The sequence below is a fragment of the Gallinula chloropus genome (assembly GCF_964237585.1).
Source record: "Gallinula chloropus genome assembly, chromosome: 5".
Classification (NCBI taxonomy): Eukaryota; Metazoa; Chordata; class Aves; order Gruiformes; family Rallidae; genus Gallinula; species Gallinula chloropus.
Window position 1 is genome coordinate 30244845 of NC_140090.1, and position 15897 is coordinate 30260741.

At 39.9% G+C, this 15897-nt stretch overlaps 1 protein-coding gene across 1 annotated transcript; it reads left to right on the forward strand.

The window, feature by feature from the left end:
• Positions 1-2967: 2967 nt before the first annotated feature.
• On the forward strand, positions 2968-8740 carry STRADB (STE20 related adaptor beta; the record flags this gene model as incomplete). Its single annotated transcript, XM_084264521.1, has 11 exons — positions 2968-3003; positions 3319-3399; positions 3777-3876; positions 4492-4613; positions 5078-5186; positions 5675-5798; positions 6356-6527; positions 6885-6989; positions 7225-7454; positions 8023-8065; positions 8535-8740. The coding sequence occupies 11 exons, from the start codon at positions 2968-2970 to the stop codon at positions 8685-8687; spliced, it is 1275 nt and encodes a 424-aa protein (XP_084120647.1). The 3' UTR covers positions 8688-8740.
• Between the last annotated feature and the right edge of the window lie 7157 nt (positions 8741-15897).

Consider the following 15897-nt stretch of genomic DNA (forward strand, 5'->3'; position numbering starts at 1 on the left):
CAATCTAGCACCGGAGTGCCATCTAAACACGGATATTGGACGGATAAAGCTTAACATAGTACCTGTCAACATTACCACCGTGAAAAAAAGAGTTCTGCCAGCTGCAACACTGAATTCGTTCTTTGCCCTCCTTCCCTCCCTCCCCGGAGGGTAAAGCGTACGGGATAGCACAGCTTCCCCCGGGCCGCTGCCTCACGCTCAGCCCCCGGGCTCCTACGCCAACCAACCGCCCGGAAGCCGCCGCATGCCCACCGCGGCCCACTGTACCTCAGCAGCCTGCTCCAGGCACGCCGGGGGCCCTAGGGCAGCCCAGGTCGTGCCGCACCTCGGCAGAGAACGGCCGCAAGGAAGAGGGGAAGGAGGACGCAGCCCTCAAGGGGTTAATGCGATGAGGCAGACGAGCTCTCCCGCTAAACTGTCCCTGAGGCAACAGAGCCACCCCGAAAAGCGACCGACAGCCTCCTCTTACCCGCCCCGCTTCCTCCGGCTCTCCTCCTCCCCGCCGCCGTTACCCGAGACCGATGGGCGGCAGCTCTACATGTAATCAAGCGGCGACTGAGGAAGGACCCCGACAGCTTCCGCCCGGCTCCCGCTGCAGAACTACAGCCCCCGGCTCGCCGCGCGGCTGCTGGCCCACCCGCCCGCCGGTGCAAGCGGCAGCCCCACAATGCGCTGTGCTGCCTGATGCGGGTGGCTCCGCCACCCCCTGCGGTTCTGCAGGGGCTGGGAGCGGGGAGGGAGTCCGGGCAGGCAGCTCTGCTCTGCCGTCGCTTGACCCCGACCGGCGGCGGGTAGGAGCGGGCCGTGCCGCCCTTCTGGGCTTCCCGCCTGTGCCGGGACCGCCGAGACTCCGGGCCGGCCGCGCCCTCAGCTCAACTGCGGGGGAAGCCGGGCAAGCCGGGGAGAGGGAAGCGGCTCACGCCGAGCTCGGAAGGCGGCTGTGGGGCGCGGCGCCGGGGCCGCCGCGCTGGCAGAGGCGCAGCCCTACCCCGGCTGCCGCGGGCGCCGTTAAACTGCTGCCTGGCGCGGGAGGAGGCGGGGGCGCCGCGGGGAAGGCAAGGTACGAGTGAAGAGCTCTCCTGGGAAAAGCCCCGTCCTTTTCTCAAGTTCCATTACTTTTGTCACGGATCGGTCATTTCACTTGAGATGCACGATCGAGAGCTGCCTCGGTCGCTCCGAACACTGAAGTAGGAGCCACAGCCCAGCGGCCCCAAAGCCAGAGGAACGCGTGCTTGCGGTACCTGGGCTTCGGGCTTCAGAGCTCCGGCATTAACCCAGCTCACAGGCACGTTCTTCCTGGTTTTTCTATCTGCCCTGCCATTGCTCGCGGCATCTGAAACTTTGGCCAGCCTGGGATGGACGCGTCAGTTCAGGGGTGCAATACTGTCCGCAGTACAAAAATATTAAGCCTGTGATACAGAAAGAAAAACGTGGAAATAGAAAAGGCTTATATAGGGACATGATCCAAAACCACACTGAAGCTGAAGAAACGTTAAAACTACATAACAAAAATAAAAATCTTAACAATTGTAATATTCAAATAAATGTGGATCGTGGATATTTCTATTGGCTGGATATAACCCTTTGAACAAATTTTACAATTCTTTGAATTTAGTGTATCATAGTTATTATGCTATTCTTCAGCTTAAGCGTTTATCTTTTCGTGTTCCAAGCAACAGGATTATTTAATGTATCTTGCATAATGGAATGAGTATCTTTCCAGGTGGGAGAAGGATGCTGTAGCTGTTACAGTGCTGGCCAGTATTTTGAAGCACCTGCCTTTCCCCCCCCCCCCCCTACTCTGCTACAGATTTCCTCAGTGAAATTGGGTAAGTCAAGCCCTAGTCCTCTGAAGGTGCCCAATAGCTACCAAGTATCTCCTTTTGTTTCCATTGTTCATCTTTAATAATGAATTGTGTTTTTTCTTCAAGCAGATTTTCAGGGTAAAAATAATAATTTTCATGATTAGGAGCGGCCTGGGTATTTAGCAGTGGATGGGGTGGTCAGAGCTTGTTGGCTTTTCAAGTGTCTTAATAGTACATGTAACTTATATGTGGAATATAGTTAAACTTAGCGCATTGATAAACAAAACTATCAGTTTCTGATACAGTACTTCACCTTTTTAAAATTAACTGTCAAGCAGCACTTACAAATTAACAGGGAATTACTTCCTGTATTTCAGGACTGTCAGCCACCAAGTGGGATTTGCTATGGTAGGACTTGCTTATAGCCTAAGTAAATTAGTTAGCCCCACACTGCTGCAGAAGCTTTGATATGCTTATTAGATGTAGTCATCTCTTCTGTCTTCACTGCCTAAGCTTTCAAAGCGTTAGACATAAAGTAAGTCTGATGAGGACTTTTCAGTGTCTACTCTGATCTGTGAGGGAGTTTAAATGCCGATTCTGTAGATTAAGTAAAGTGAAAATTACCTGAGTTGGTTCCCCTCTTTTTTCCTCAAATCCCTTACAATAGTATTTCCTCTCTCATTCAAGAAATGTAAAGTGCTATTGCTTCTCACTTGCTTTTTTTTCTGTGAGCTAGTTCAGCTGCACACAGCTGAGCCAAGATCTGACCAGCACAGCTGTGCTCCTTTAAAACAACAGTCAATTATTTATTTTCCTACAAACTGCCAGGGATTCATGCATCCAGTTGTTTTTATTTGCTGCCCTTACACAGTTAACTTGCAATTAAACTGTTTGTTCAGAAGTGGTAGTAAGATCTCTAAACCCATGAATCAAAAAGGAAAGCTTTAGTTGGAATATATATTGCATATCCTCTGGAGTTTGAAATCTATATGCTGCTTGAAGGCTCAATAGAAGCAGGCTTTCCCAGAGGAAGTTTTGGGGGTTTGTGGGTGTGTTAACTGAGAGGAATGCCTCACAGCTGTGATTAGAGACTTGTATTTATCACAGGTTTATGTATGATCTTATATTGCTACTTTACTTTTTCTAGGATAAATGGGTGCATATGACTTTTTCCCTCAGTGGTTCCATGTCTTGTTTGGTAAGTTTGTATTTAAAAATCTTTGGCAGCTGTACTTTGTTGGAGTCATACCTTCATGTGAAAAAGTTCTGGTGAAATGTCTTGTTTGAGGGGATTTCCAGTGCTGAGTTGTTTAAACTTTGTTGTATCTTTTTTCAGTGAAGGAGACTGTTCAGTACCCCTCCTCTCTAGGTTTGCTGTGTATGTGCTCTGTGCTGTTTCTTAACCTCTTGCTTGACTACTTGTGCATCTAGGGGCTACATCAGATGTTTTACCACTGCCATGGTTAATAAATTGCATCAACTCTACTAAGATTCACTTGTTTCTGTTCTTAAGGACTGTTCCTGTATTCTGCGTACACCAGTTGAATCAATCAGCCCAGAAGAGCTATCTCAGAGCAGCAGCGATAAATGCCTGGTAAGAAGGAAAGAGAAACATTAACTAGCAACTTTAAATGAGAAGATGGTACATACTAAAAATAATCTCATCAGGGGTACATCTTAAAATGTTAACAGCAAAAATAGCCAGTGTACTTCCGAGAGTCCCCTTTGGAAAAGAACTGTAGGTAACTGTTACTCTTAATCTTGTATTAGTGTAAAAAACAAACACAGAAAAAAACCTCATTAGCTCATAAAGCTAAGTCTCAGTGTGATGGTAAAACTACCAGAGTGAATATTCTGATTTGAATTACGTGATCTTAGCATTCTAATTAATAATATTTCTGCATTCATATTAAACATCTAAGCATTTATAAATTACGTAGTGATTTTGAGAATTTTTTCCCTCACTGTTAGGCTGATTCTGATCTAGCCTGGATTCCCCCATCTACAGGAAGGAATGAAATGGTATTTTGCTCTTCTGACGTCTCCCACTATGAACTCCAGCGAGAAATAGGTAACATAAGGATACCTTAAAATACTTCTTTTTCCTGCAGATGCATATTCTCAACAGGTTATTGCCAACTGCAGTAAAAGTTTGGAAAATATCAGATAACTAGAACTATTCTTGTGTCTCCTCAGTTGAGAAATGTACAGCACGTTGCTCCATGTTTCAGTAACTGCTTATTTTGAGATCTAAGACAAATCAATGATTACCTGAATTTTTCTCTTCATGTTTGTGCGTGTCAGTTTTCTAAATCTCTGGTATGTGGACAATACAGTGTTAAGTAACATCATGTCTTGTCCTTGGCTATCTGAGTTCATTGTTCCAAGGATGGCTGCCCTGAATACTAATGTGCATGCATATGCATGTTAAAACTGTTGCTCATTTAGATCTATAATTGATACTGGCAAATGTTTAAACAATTCTGGCTGTTCTAAAAATAGAAAAGCATGCTTTAATTTGCTGGATATATTTTGCTGCAACTACCTACATCCTTGATGTTCTTAAAGAAAAGATCATGCTGCTATCAATTACAATTTTAGAACTGTAAAACTGTCTCTAACTATGAAGGAAATTGTGGTGGATTATTGTATTTTCCAATGTTAAGGTAGCCAATTCTGGTTTCAGGAAGGAGGTTCAACAACTTAACTTCGGTCTACCTTGCACGGCACACACCCACAGACATGCAAGTTGCTGTGAGGATCACAGACCTAGAAAATTGCTCTGAAGAGCATCTGAAAGCCTTGCAGGTAATGCAACAGCATTTCTGCACGAGTCTGAAGACAGTGATGAATACATACATGGTCAATAAACAGAGGTAGTCTTTGTGTTTGTACTGGGTCATTTTAGTTAAGTTTTTCCTCCAAATAAGTGGAATATAAACACAAGGCATGTATAAATTGGAGAGTTGCTTTCTGAAGAAAGCAGTTGACAAATGCTTTAGAAATACTTCTATAATTGTACAGCTGGTTTTTTTGAGATATGTTCTGTACTGTTTAACACCAAAACTTTGGACCATGAGCGAATGAGACTTACTTCAGACAACTAGAATTATATGCAAGTTACACTTATACTGCAGGTTGTGCCCATATCCTGCACTGTTATACAAATGCACACAGGGAACAGTTCTTTCTGTTGATTACTTAAGTAGTTAATGCCCTTGGTAAAACTGCTGTCGTGTGGTTAACATATCCACTTTCATTTAATTCCATAGAATGAGGTGGTTTTATCCCACTTTTTCCAACATCCCAATGTAATGACGCTTTGGACAGTGTTTACAGCTGGTAGCTGGCTTTGGGTCATCTCCCCATTCATGGCCTATGGTAAGAACTGTTAACTGCAGTTTTAGAATAGGAAAAAGGGCTCATACAATTTGGACCTTATGCTCCAGGAGAGATTTTTCTTTAAATATTTCCTGTCTTGTAGAAAAAACAAACTTTCCCAAACCATTTGTTTAGAGAAGTCTTCTGTACGTAACCTTCCTCCCCAGTGAAGACTGGTATTTAAACTGCATTAAGTGGCACTTGGTCCTAACACCCACCATGTGAGGAATGTTAAGTATTTAACTTTATACAACTTCAAATTTTGCCAATAGAAAACTTGTCTAGATTAAATACAGATTCAGCATAGACTTTCAATTGATGCCTCTATCAGGCAAAGGTCACATTCTTCCTTTTGACAGTTATTGATGTACCACAGTCTACAATATAAATAGGAGACTGCCTCTCCTGATCAATTTATGCAATGAAACAAGCATAGACAAATAATGTCTATGCAAACCTAGGCTGAGCTAGGTTTTTTTCACTTCTAGGTTCAGCTAGACACCTACTGAAGACTTATTTTCCTGAAGGAATGAGTGAAGCTTTGATAGGGAACATTCTCTTTGGTGCAATCAGAGGATTAAATTACATGCACCAGAACGGCTACATTCACAGGTAGGAAAATGTTAATAGGTAAAGAGTAAGATTACAGCATCCAGTTAATTATTAAGAATTTAGTTTCACTTCCAAACTGCTTTTCAGCTTAATTGTTGTCTCCATTTTTCTATATAGCTTCTTATGTCAGCACTGAAACAATTGGGTTTTTTCCAAAAATACAGCAGAACAAAGCTTGTAGAAGCCTAACATGAATGGTATTCATATAGTATTTAAAGTCAGTTGTTACAGGGATTGTATGTCTGTCTAGCTTTGTCTCTTTGAAGCAGAAGGGGATGAGAGTTGTAGAAAGGGCTTTCTTACTTTACACCCTTTTGAAAAGGAGGAGGGCCTTTCTTCAGTTTTTCGCCGTTTTTTCTTGCTGATCATCTCTCCTCTCTCTTGGTGCTGTATTAAAAAGACAATCCATACTAGGTGAAGAACTTCCATGAAATCAATCTGCTAAATAGAACTGCATGCTACCATATCACAATAAGTTAATGAAATACGAAAGCCTTTCTAATCTAGTAGTGCTTTGAATAATTCTTATAACTAAACTTTACCACTTTATGTTACAGGAATATTAAAGCTAGCCACATTCTGATTTCAGGGGATGGGCTGGTTTCTCTCTCTGGCTTAAACAACCTCTACAGTTTAGTTAACAATGGACAAAAATCAAAAGTGGTATATGATTTTCCCCAGTTTAGTACATCTGTGCTTCCTTGGCTGAGTCCGGAACTATTGAGACAGGTTAGTATAAATGACACTTAATTTTTTCTATCCAAAGTTACTGGAAGTACTCAACTTCTAACTTAAGTCTGCTTGTAGAAGTGCAATGGAAACTGCTGAACTGCAACTTTTTAAAAGATATAGGTGTACAGAATTTGAAAGTCTCCTAAAGAGAATCAAAGTTAAACCTGTTGGTAAGGTGGTGCTGTACTAAATCTCTTGACCTTCATGGAAATGACTGCAGGTCCTAAAACTTGCCTTCAGTACAACCATCTGATTTCTGAACAAGCCTGAGGTTTTTCTTTGAAACACACTTGTAATTTTGTCAGCACTGCTCAATGGCACCAGTGATCTAGCAGAGCTTTGCTTCTCTCACAGGACTTGTCTGGGTATAACATGAAGTCTGACATTTACAGTGTGGGAATCACAGCATGTGAATTAGCCAACGGACGTGTTCCATTTCAAGATATGCCTCGCACGCAGGTAGAACACTGAACTCTCCTTCAAAACACTGAGCTGCTTTATTTTTTTTCTTTTTTAGTTTTACTCAAGAGAAACCAATGCTATTACTGCTGAAATGGTGGATGCCCTTTGTTATTTTCAAATATGCGTGCTTCTTTCTAGATCAAATAATCCTTACGTTCCTGGAGTTTCACAGCTTAGCCTGAATAGGTCTGGATTGCTGTTGAACTCTCGCACTGCTCTTCCTTTCTACTAGATGCTGCTGCAAAAGCTGAAAGGTCCTGCATACCATCCTTGGGATATAAACACCTTTCCTCGTGGGGAATCCAGGATGAAGAATTCCCGATCAGGTGTTGACTCTGGAATTGGTGAGAGTATGACACACACAATGACCAGTGAAAGACTACAAATTCCCTTTTCCAAAACATTTTCACCTGCTTTCCACAACTTGGTAGAACTTTGCTTACAACAGGACCCTGAGAAAAGGTAACCTTCTGGTGAAAACTAATTTTCTGGCACTTCAATCTCAGACTGAGTATAGCCCACGGATTGGATATAGTAATGAGTTGAATAGATAGAATTTCTAGATAGAATTTTCATAGAAGTACTATGCAAAACATTATGCTTACCTTTGGTTTTGTAATTTAAGAATTACCGTGTCTGATAAAGGAATCAAGCTTTTAAAGTCATCTGACCACTGAATTTCTTGTAATACAAATATACTTTGTAACAAGTAAAATAAATTTTTAGACTTGCACTCTGTCCAAGGAAAAAACAGAAATATGAAGCATGTGTTTTCAGTACTATGTCTTTACTGAATGGGTCATTAAATTCCTTATTAAACTGAAAAGTTGACAAGGCATTAAAAGTAGATTGCTTTAGTAGTGTCTTCACTACAAATTAAGTTGTAGGAATTCTGTGTTGCTCTCCTCATGTTTCACATTTGTCCTGTGGATGTAAACCCACAGGGATTAAATTTGTCATTCTGACCCATTTTTCAACACCAGTATTTTACTTTCCAAAACATAATTTTATTGTTCATTTTATGATCCAGGCCATCAGCAAGCAGTTTGCTTTCGCATACATTCTTCAAACAGGTGAGTTTAATTTTTGTTAAATGACACAGCTATAACCTAAATAAGCAACAAAATATTAGAGTTGGATTTAAAAAATAATAAAGTTAGCTGGAGAAAAAACCCAAACATCTTGCAACAGCATATGTGCTTCAGACTACTTTTTTTTTTTAAGAAAATGGCATTCATAAAGTATAGGAAGCTTATGAATAATCTATTTTCCTTTTGCTCAAACGGATTTAACTAAAGTCATCCTAACTAATAGAAGTAATGGTTATATTCTTAAAGCAGAACAACCTCATGGCTAATGTAATTAGTCTTGAAAAATTAATTCAACTTCATCTAGAGCGAGAGCCTAAATCCCTCCTCCTATTATTTTCAGTATTGTAACATGCAAGAACATGGCTCTCATTTCACATGCTTTTAATGAAGTCAGATGCAGGATTTTGTAGACTTTTATGTGCAGCCCTGTTTTAACTTTTTTTCTTTCTAGATAAAAGAACAAACACAGAATTCACTACTGTCTCTATTACCACCTTCTATTCAAAATAGCAGATCAGAGTTCTTGGCACTGCCTTCAACAGCAGTTGGGACTGAACATGGACATATTACCACAAATCAAGATGATACAGACTGGGAATTCTAAATAAATACCAATCATACCTCTCTCCTGTGCTTCGAAGAAGGAAAATGTGATTTGTACTTGCTGCTTTACTTAGTTTGTATGGTTAAAATACAATTAGAAGTCGTATACTTGAAAATGCCATTGAAATGGCCACGTTTTATTAACTACTTCCTCTGCTGGCATCGTGAAGCGCAGCATGCCTCACTTTCTGACCACAGTAAAAACTGTATATAGGGGATGGCTGAATGCTTATCTCCCTCTTTCAAAATATTTCTTAAGAAGAGAGTTCCTGCTGCAATCTTATTTTTCAGCTCATATTGCTGCAGTCCATGTGCCTTTCTGATTTCAGGCTTGGGTTTTGTCTGTAACCTTACTTAAACAATCTATTTCCCCTTTCATTATCACCCAAACTATTTTAGTAAGGAGAAATACTGTTAAGTATAAATTTAAAACTATACAGATTAGTTGCTTATGCAAATAATTCCCTTCACACACCCCAAAACACATTTTTATCACTTGACCTACTGTCCTACATCCCAAAAGTCAGCTATTCATTATATTTCATATGATTATAATACTGCACATTTCCCTAAGACTTGAAAATGTGACTCATGATCTTGCATTTGTCTACATTTTTAGCATAAATTTGTGCTTTTGTGTCTCCATTGATTGTTGGGTCATTTTAGCAGTTAATCTGAGGCCCTTTTATGCAAAGTTAAGTCTCAAATTATAGCCGGTATGGGTTAATTTTGAAGAATCACATGTACAATAACATTATATATTACTTAGTACTTTTACTTATATTGTGTTCCTGTTCATCACCAGAAACAAATACTGTTGTCTTAAAATAACAGACAACATGCATTAAACTTCACTGGCACTGCTGTTGGCAAATAAGCCTCTTCTGCAAGCCACAGTTAAATCCCACAGCCAGATTCAGCCATATCATGAACCTAATAAAGCCCCTAGGATCCTAGTAAATTTTTCTAAGTCAGATGAAATACTGCCTTTCTTCTCCCTGCAATTCAGTAAGTTCTCCTCTTGTACTGTACCAGGCAACTCAAGCTGAACAAAAGCATCTTTTTAAAAAAAAAAGCAGCATATTCTCATTGTTTTAGCAAAAGTTGTATCCCAGAGCCACTGGTACTCTACTGATGCAACTGGTGCCAATTCTGACTGTATAAATAGATATCAAATTAGTGTGTTTTAAATTTGCAACATAAACAACTTTCTACATTAAGTTTCCATGTCTTTCATGGCTGAGCCAGTCTGAAACCAACCTGAATATTACGGTTCTGCCAGCAGTTTCCCTACAAAGCCTTGAGGACCAAATGATGAAAAAACCTAGCCTGAGACAGACATAAAATTCTGAACAACCACATTAAAGTCTTGACAAAAAACTGACTCCGTTATGCTGTGAAGAGAGCTCTATATTTCAAAACCTAATATGTGAAATTTAAGATTAAAAACCTTTAGGGAAACTTACCCTATCAGTCTCCACTTCTGTAATTCCTGTATTCCTGTATTTTGTATTTTCACCACAGTCCAGTTATACTAGTAGCTTCTTGTTACTGCAGGAAATAAATTTCTTATTTATGTCAGTCATTAGATAAGAAAATACTTGTCTAAACTAGAAAATTACTCTGATCATAAATATATTAATGTAATCATGTACTCTTAGAGAAGATAGTTTCCATGTGAACTCCGTGTTCTTAATTCTTAACCACTACAAATTTTGACTTTTCAAATCAAATACATTATATAATAGTATGTGCAAGTAACTTGACTAATGCTACATAGAAAAATCAGGCCTAGTAAGTGAGAACACACATGAGGTTGTAGATATTTTAATTACAGACCTCTGAATAAACATTAATACTTAAAACATAAAAGCAGAAAATTTCAGGCAGCTTAACTGCTAGTATTTGCAAGTTTTTCCTGAAACAATACCCTCCACTCTTTATAAAAATGAACTTGGATACTGATAACAAAGTCAGTATAAACTGATTTAAACCATGTGTTCCAGCAGAGTTACTTTGCTGCTGTCTCTGTGGGAAAAAAAAAATGTTTCTAAGTTCTACTTCTGTACTGACATAACTTGTAAGAAGAAAACAAAATAGTTTTGCAAGTTAAAAAACCCCATGAGTCTTTACTGTTAGAACTATTGCTTTTTAACTACTACAGGATTTTTAAACAAAGTGCTAAGAAGCACTATAACTTCTAGTAATTCTTGAGATAATCAGAAATACTAGTCCCTGGGTTACATTTACTCAAAGTTTTGCTGCAGTTTTTCTCATTAACTGTGATATTTTTCTACTGAGGAATAATGCAAAATCAGAAATATTTTAATTAAAATTTTAAAAGATATAATCATCATATTTTTAAGGAGGTTGCAACTTCCTGACGCTGAGAAAACGTTTTTGGAAACAACTGTGCTCTACTGAAAACTTTTTCCATACAGTTAGTGTTACTAAGATTCAATTTGCAGAAATTTTCTATTCCAAGCTGACACAGGGGTTTTTTTAAAGCACTTTACTTACTTTTACTCATACTGATGATGCGTTCACAGGGGCTTATAAAACCTTTATACATTTGCAAAATCTGAAACAGGAATTTATAGCTTGGTAACTTTTGCAATACTTGTGAAAAGAAGGATTTTTGCTGTCACCTTTCTTTGTGTTAGCATTTAACACTAATAAAATAATGAAATTCCTGTAGCAATGCAAGATGTCTGTTAATTAACATTATCCTGAATATATGCTTAATGATGTTGAGTTTTTTACTGTCTTGGTCTGATACCACAGCAGTTTCTGAATGAATGGATAAACACAGGAAAAAAGTGTCATTTATTCAGACTCAACTTGATCTGCTCTATGAACTTTAAAGGAGTCTCAATGCAATAAATACGACTGACTAGCTAACGTTTTCTTCCACTTGATGCTATTAAGGAACAGACTTAAATATTAAAAAAACAATTCCTGAGTTTTACCTTACCTCTCTTTTCCCCACCCACTCCTCCTCCTCAAGTGCTATGAAAGCAGTTTTTAGCCTAGAGGATAGGCAAAATCATGGGCAAGCATTTGAGAACTATTATTCTGAATGTCTCTGACATGAGGCAGATACCTAAGTAGGTGACTTACGTACCCTGTCTTTAATGCTAGTAAGTAGCTTTGCTGAAGTACATTAGGTTGTCTAATAAACCTCTAAAAGAACTAAGCTAGCTGTAATGACCTGTCCTGATGATGGTCACCCCTATCTTGTGTAAGTAAAAGCTACTAAAATTCAGATATGCAACACAACACATGCAGCGAGACCAACCTCATGTGGCCATGAATAAGAACCATACTATGAAATTAAGCTATTTGATGTACCTAACCAGTATAGACTTAAGGATTTAAAAAAGAATGCAATGAAAAATTGAGGTAGTCAACTAATAACCAGCTTACAGAATAACATAATCAAACCTATCCGTAAACTTGGGATAGGACAAAGGACAGACTATTAGGTTTAAACAGGTTTCTGTGGAAACCTCCATCACTCCCAAATGAAAAGAACTGATTCCACTCCATGAATCAGGTACATAAAGGTATGTTACTTATCCAAAAGTCCCATGAAGTTCATGTCCATAAGACATTAACAGCAATTGAGTGGTGGCTTTATTTTAAGTATAATTATTAAGTATAATTATAAAATATGCCATTACTAGTGGAGTTACCCACAACTCCAGATTCATGGAAAAGCTATGTAACACCTGTTACCGAACTAGAAGTCCACTGAAATGTGAAAACATTTAATGTCATTTAACACTTTAAATGAAGAACGCAATAAAGATATTCTAAGATAACAGCATCATTATCACTACTACTTATATTTTTTTCATGACAACCTGGAAACATTATCTTTCCAAGTGACATTTTAAATAAGATTTTCCTTGCCCTCTCACTTCTTTTTTTTTAAAGGCATCCTGGATTCACATGTCATTTTGGGGTGTCAGAATTTCCAGTAATAAATCTTGGAATAGTTCATAAAATTAACTATTTTTCTTAGTATTGATTTCCATTTACTCTGCTTTAATGGTTTGGTTCTCAAACTTCAAGCTGGTAGTATTTCCTGTATTCTTGTTCTTTTATTTTAAGACTTTTGTTTGAACAATTCCAAATTGTTTTATTGACTATGCTATTTCTTCGCCCCCCCCCCCTTTTTTTTTTCAAAAGTGATTTTTTTATTGGGGGGTGGATTTTTAGAGTTGGGTTGTTGTTTTTTTTTTTTTTTTCTTTGTTTGGGGTGGTTGGTTTTGGTTGTTTTTTTTTTTTTCCCAAAAAGTACATGACACTGGTTTTCACCATATAAGTTAACTATTACATTTATCAGTGGGTGTGAAAATTTATCCAAAAGATCTTGTGCTTTTTTCTTGTCTATCATTATCTGTCTGAGGCCTGCCTGTATCAGTAGGAAAAGCCATGCTCTCTTCCATTTTATTGAATACAGTACAGGAAATCAGTACAGGAAACTGCCTTAGCTTGGCAGAACTCTAACATACTTTGCGTTTGAAGGAAAGAGTACATAAATTTAAAATACGTAATTAAAGCAAGTAATTTTATTCCTGGGTAGGAACATTTTTGGGCTTTTTTTCTTTTTGACTGGGCTTCCTGTTTCAATTGCAGCTACGAAGCAGGCAAGTATTGGCTGCTGCTACCAAGTAAAGGGGGATGGATGATGCAGAGGAATCCAGCTCTATTCCCATTAAATAACAACTCTTTTCATCCCCAGCTGAGGAAGCGATAGAAATAGTCTATTAAGCAAGGCAGGCTTCCCTCCTTGCTTCCCTTTCAGAAGCACACCAGCCTGCAATTACACCCAGTAAAAGAAACGCTACGCAGCCAGAGTAGGCCAGGATAAAGTCGCTTGTCCCGTTCACTTGCGGCCATAGACACTGAGGGGCCCAGCTCCTCCTCCCCGCGGTGCCGCCCGCACCTCCAAGGCCAGCGTCCCGCTCTCTGCCGGGCTCCCGCACGGTTGCGGTTGAGGCACCGCGGCGACGGCTCCCCGACGCGCGGGAGGGGAAACGCGCCCAGCCGCCGGGCTGAGGCGGGGCGCGAGCGGTCTCGCCGCTGCCCTCCAACGGCCGCCACGCGCTCCGCACGCGGCGCGCCTCCTGCAAGGGGCGAGGAGCGCGGCGCGAGGGGTTGGCGGGCAAGGGCTCCGGACAGAGGTGGAGGGGTGAAACGGAACGGTCAGACTTGATCCGCAAATAAAGGCAGCGGGTGAGGGGACAGCCACGCACAGCTTATCCAGACGCAGGGGAATGAAGGAAAAAAACATCCCCAAAAGCACCTGTCCGAGAAGCAGCAGGCGGCAGGTTTCACGGGACAGGGCAACGGGTCCTGCCTAGCTGGCAGCTCTCCTCCCTGAGGAAAGCAAGAAGCCCCGGCGGGCACCGAACATTAGGCACAGCCAGGACGAAAAAAGAGAAACTTCTTGAAGTGTCTGTGGACTTCCAGACTAATTTCAAGCACTGCTGCACCCAGGAATACAACAGAACCTTCCACACCACTAAGAGGAAAAAGGAAGAGAAAGGTAAAGCTTAGCAATAAATACATACCTGACGATTTATTGTATTCTCCCAACACCTTTAGACATTGAAATTAATTCTGCTGCAAATATGTAAGCGTAATATTCAAATGTAACCATAAGCCTCCTGAGGTTTACCTCAACAATACCAAAAAAACCTTCGAAAGACCACCTGGCTTCATGATGACAAAGATGAGTTAAGAGAGTAATAGTTAAAAGAAAAAACAACTGGATTTTAACAAAATTTTTTAATTACTGCTTTTTAAAAAGTAAAATAAGAACAATTTAGCTTAAAAGGGACTCTGGAGGCCTGTTGGGTCCAGCCTCTGCTCAAGCTGCACATACACCTAACTCTGGAGCCACTTTAGGGATGGAGCTCCCATAGACCAACCCCTTCCACCCCCAATCATCCAAATCATAGAATCATAGGAGTTGGAAGGGACCTCGAGAGATCATCGGGTCCAACCCCCCTGCCAAAGCAGCTCCCTAGCACATATTGCACAGATAGGCGTCCAGACAGGTCTTGAATATCTCCAGAGATGGAGACTCCACCTGGAGATGCCCTCCCTGGGCAGCCTATTCCAGTGCTCTCTCGCCCTCACTGTGAAAAAGTCCTGTCAAAACTGTGGCAATTCTCCTGATGCTGCCTGCAGCTGTTCACACTCATTCTTTCACTGTGCAGCTTGAGAAGAGTCTCTGTCTTGTCTTCTTTCTAATCACCCATTAGGCAGTTAAAGAGATTCCTCTCTTAATAAGTTGTCTTTTTAGGCTAAACAAACCTCAATAACTGATGAAACACAGTTTACTTGCTAGTTTTCAGGAATTCTGTGGAAGATTAATACAGCAGCAGGAATCTGATGGGGGGAAAGAAATGGCATAGTTTACTACACTGCCACAAATAAAGAAAAAATGTCTTCCCATAATCACCTGTTCAAAGGTTGTCTATTATACATATTAGCACTGGAGAAAAAAATTAGGCTGACTTATTTAAACAGACAAATCATTTAGAAATGAAGTAGACAATCATTTTAACTAGAGCAGTTGTTTAATTTTCATGTATGTAAAAACAAGAAATTGGCACTAACATCTTTGTAATTTTTTCATTAACACAAAAATACTGCATTAAAAGCAATGGTATGGAAACACACAGGCATTTCAGTTAAGGCTTCTACAGATACTGCATGTCCAGTAATTAAACATCTATTTTGTAAACTCGTTCTAAAGTTTTCCAAGTAATGAAACATAAAAGCTCAGTTAAACTCGTATTCCACTGTGAGGCTTAATAGAATGAAAAATACTTTGTAAAACAGATAATTAGCCATCAAATTGTTTATTAAGTGTGATTCTAAATGGCAACCTCAGACCTCACTAAGGATGCATATACTTGGATCCTCCCATAAAGATACACCGGAAAGGCAAGCCTGGTTTGAAATATTGATCTTATTAAGCTAATTAATTTAATCCCCGCTTGACTATCTAAACAAACTATGGTTATTTCACAATGAGAATGCATCTGGCTCAAAGCATCACTTTGTCCAAGGGATACTTGGAAGGCCAATTTCTAGCAATGACATTATTCAAGTTTTTCCTGTATCAATCTGATACCTTAGCACAGTTTTGCCTGAGCTCTGTATTTTATGGGCGAAATTATACTTCTTAC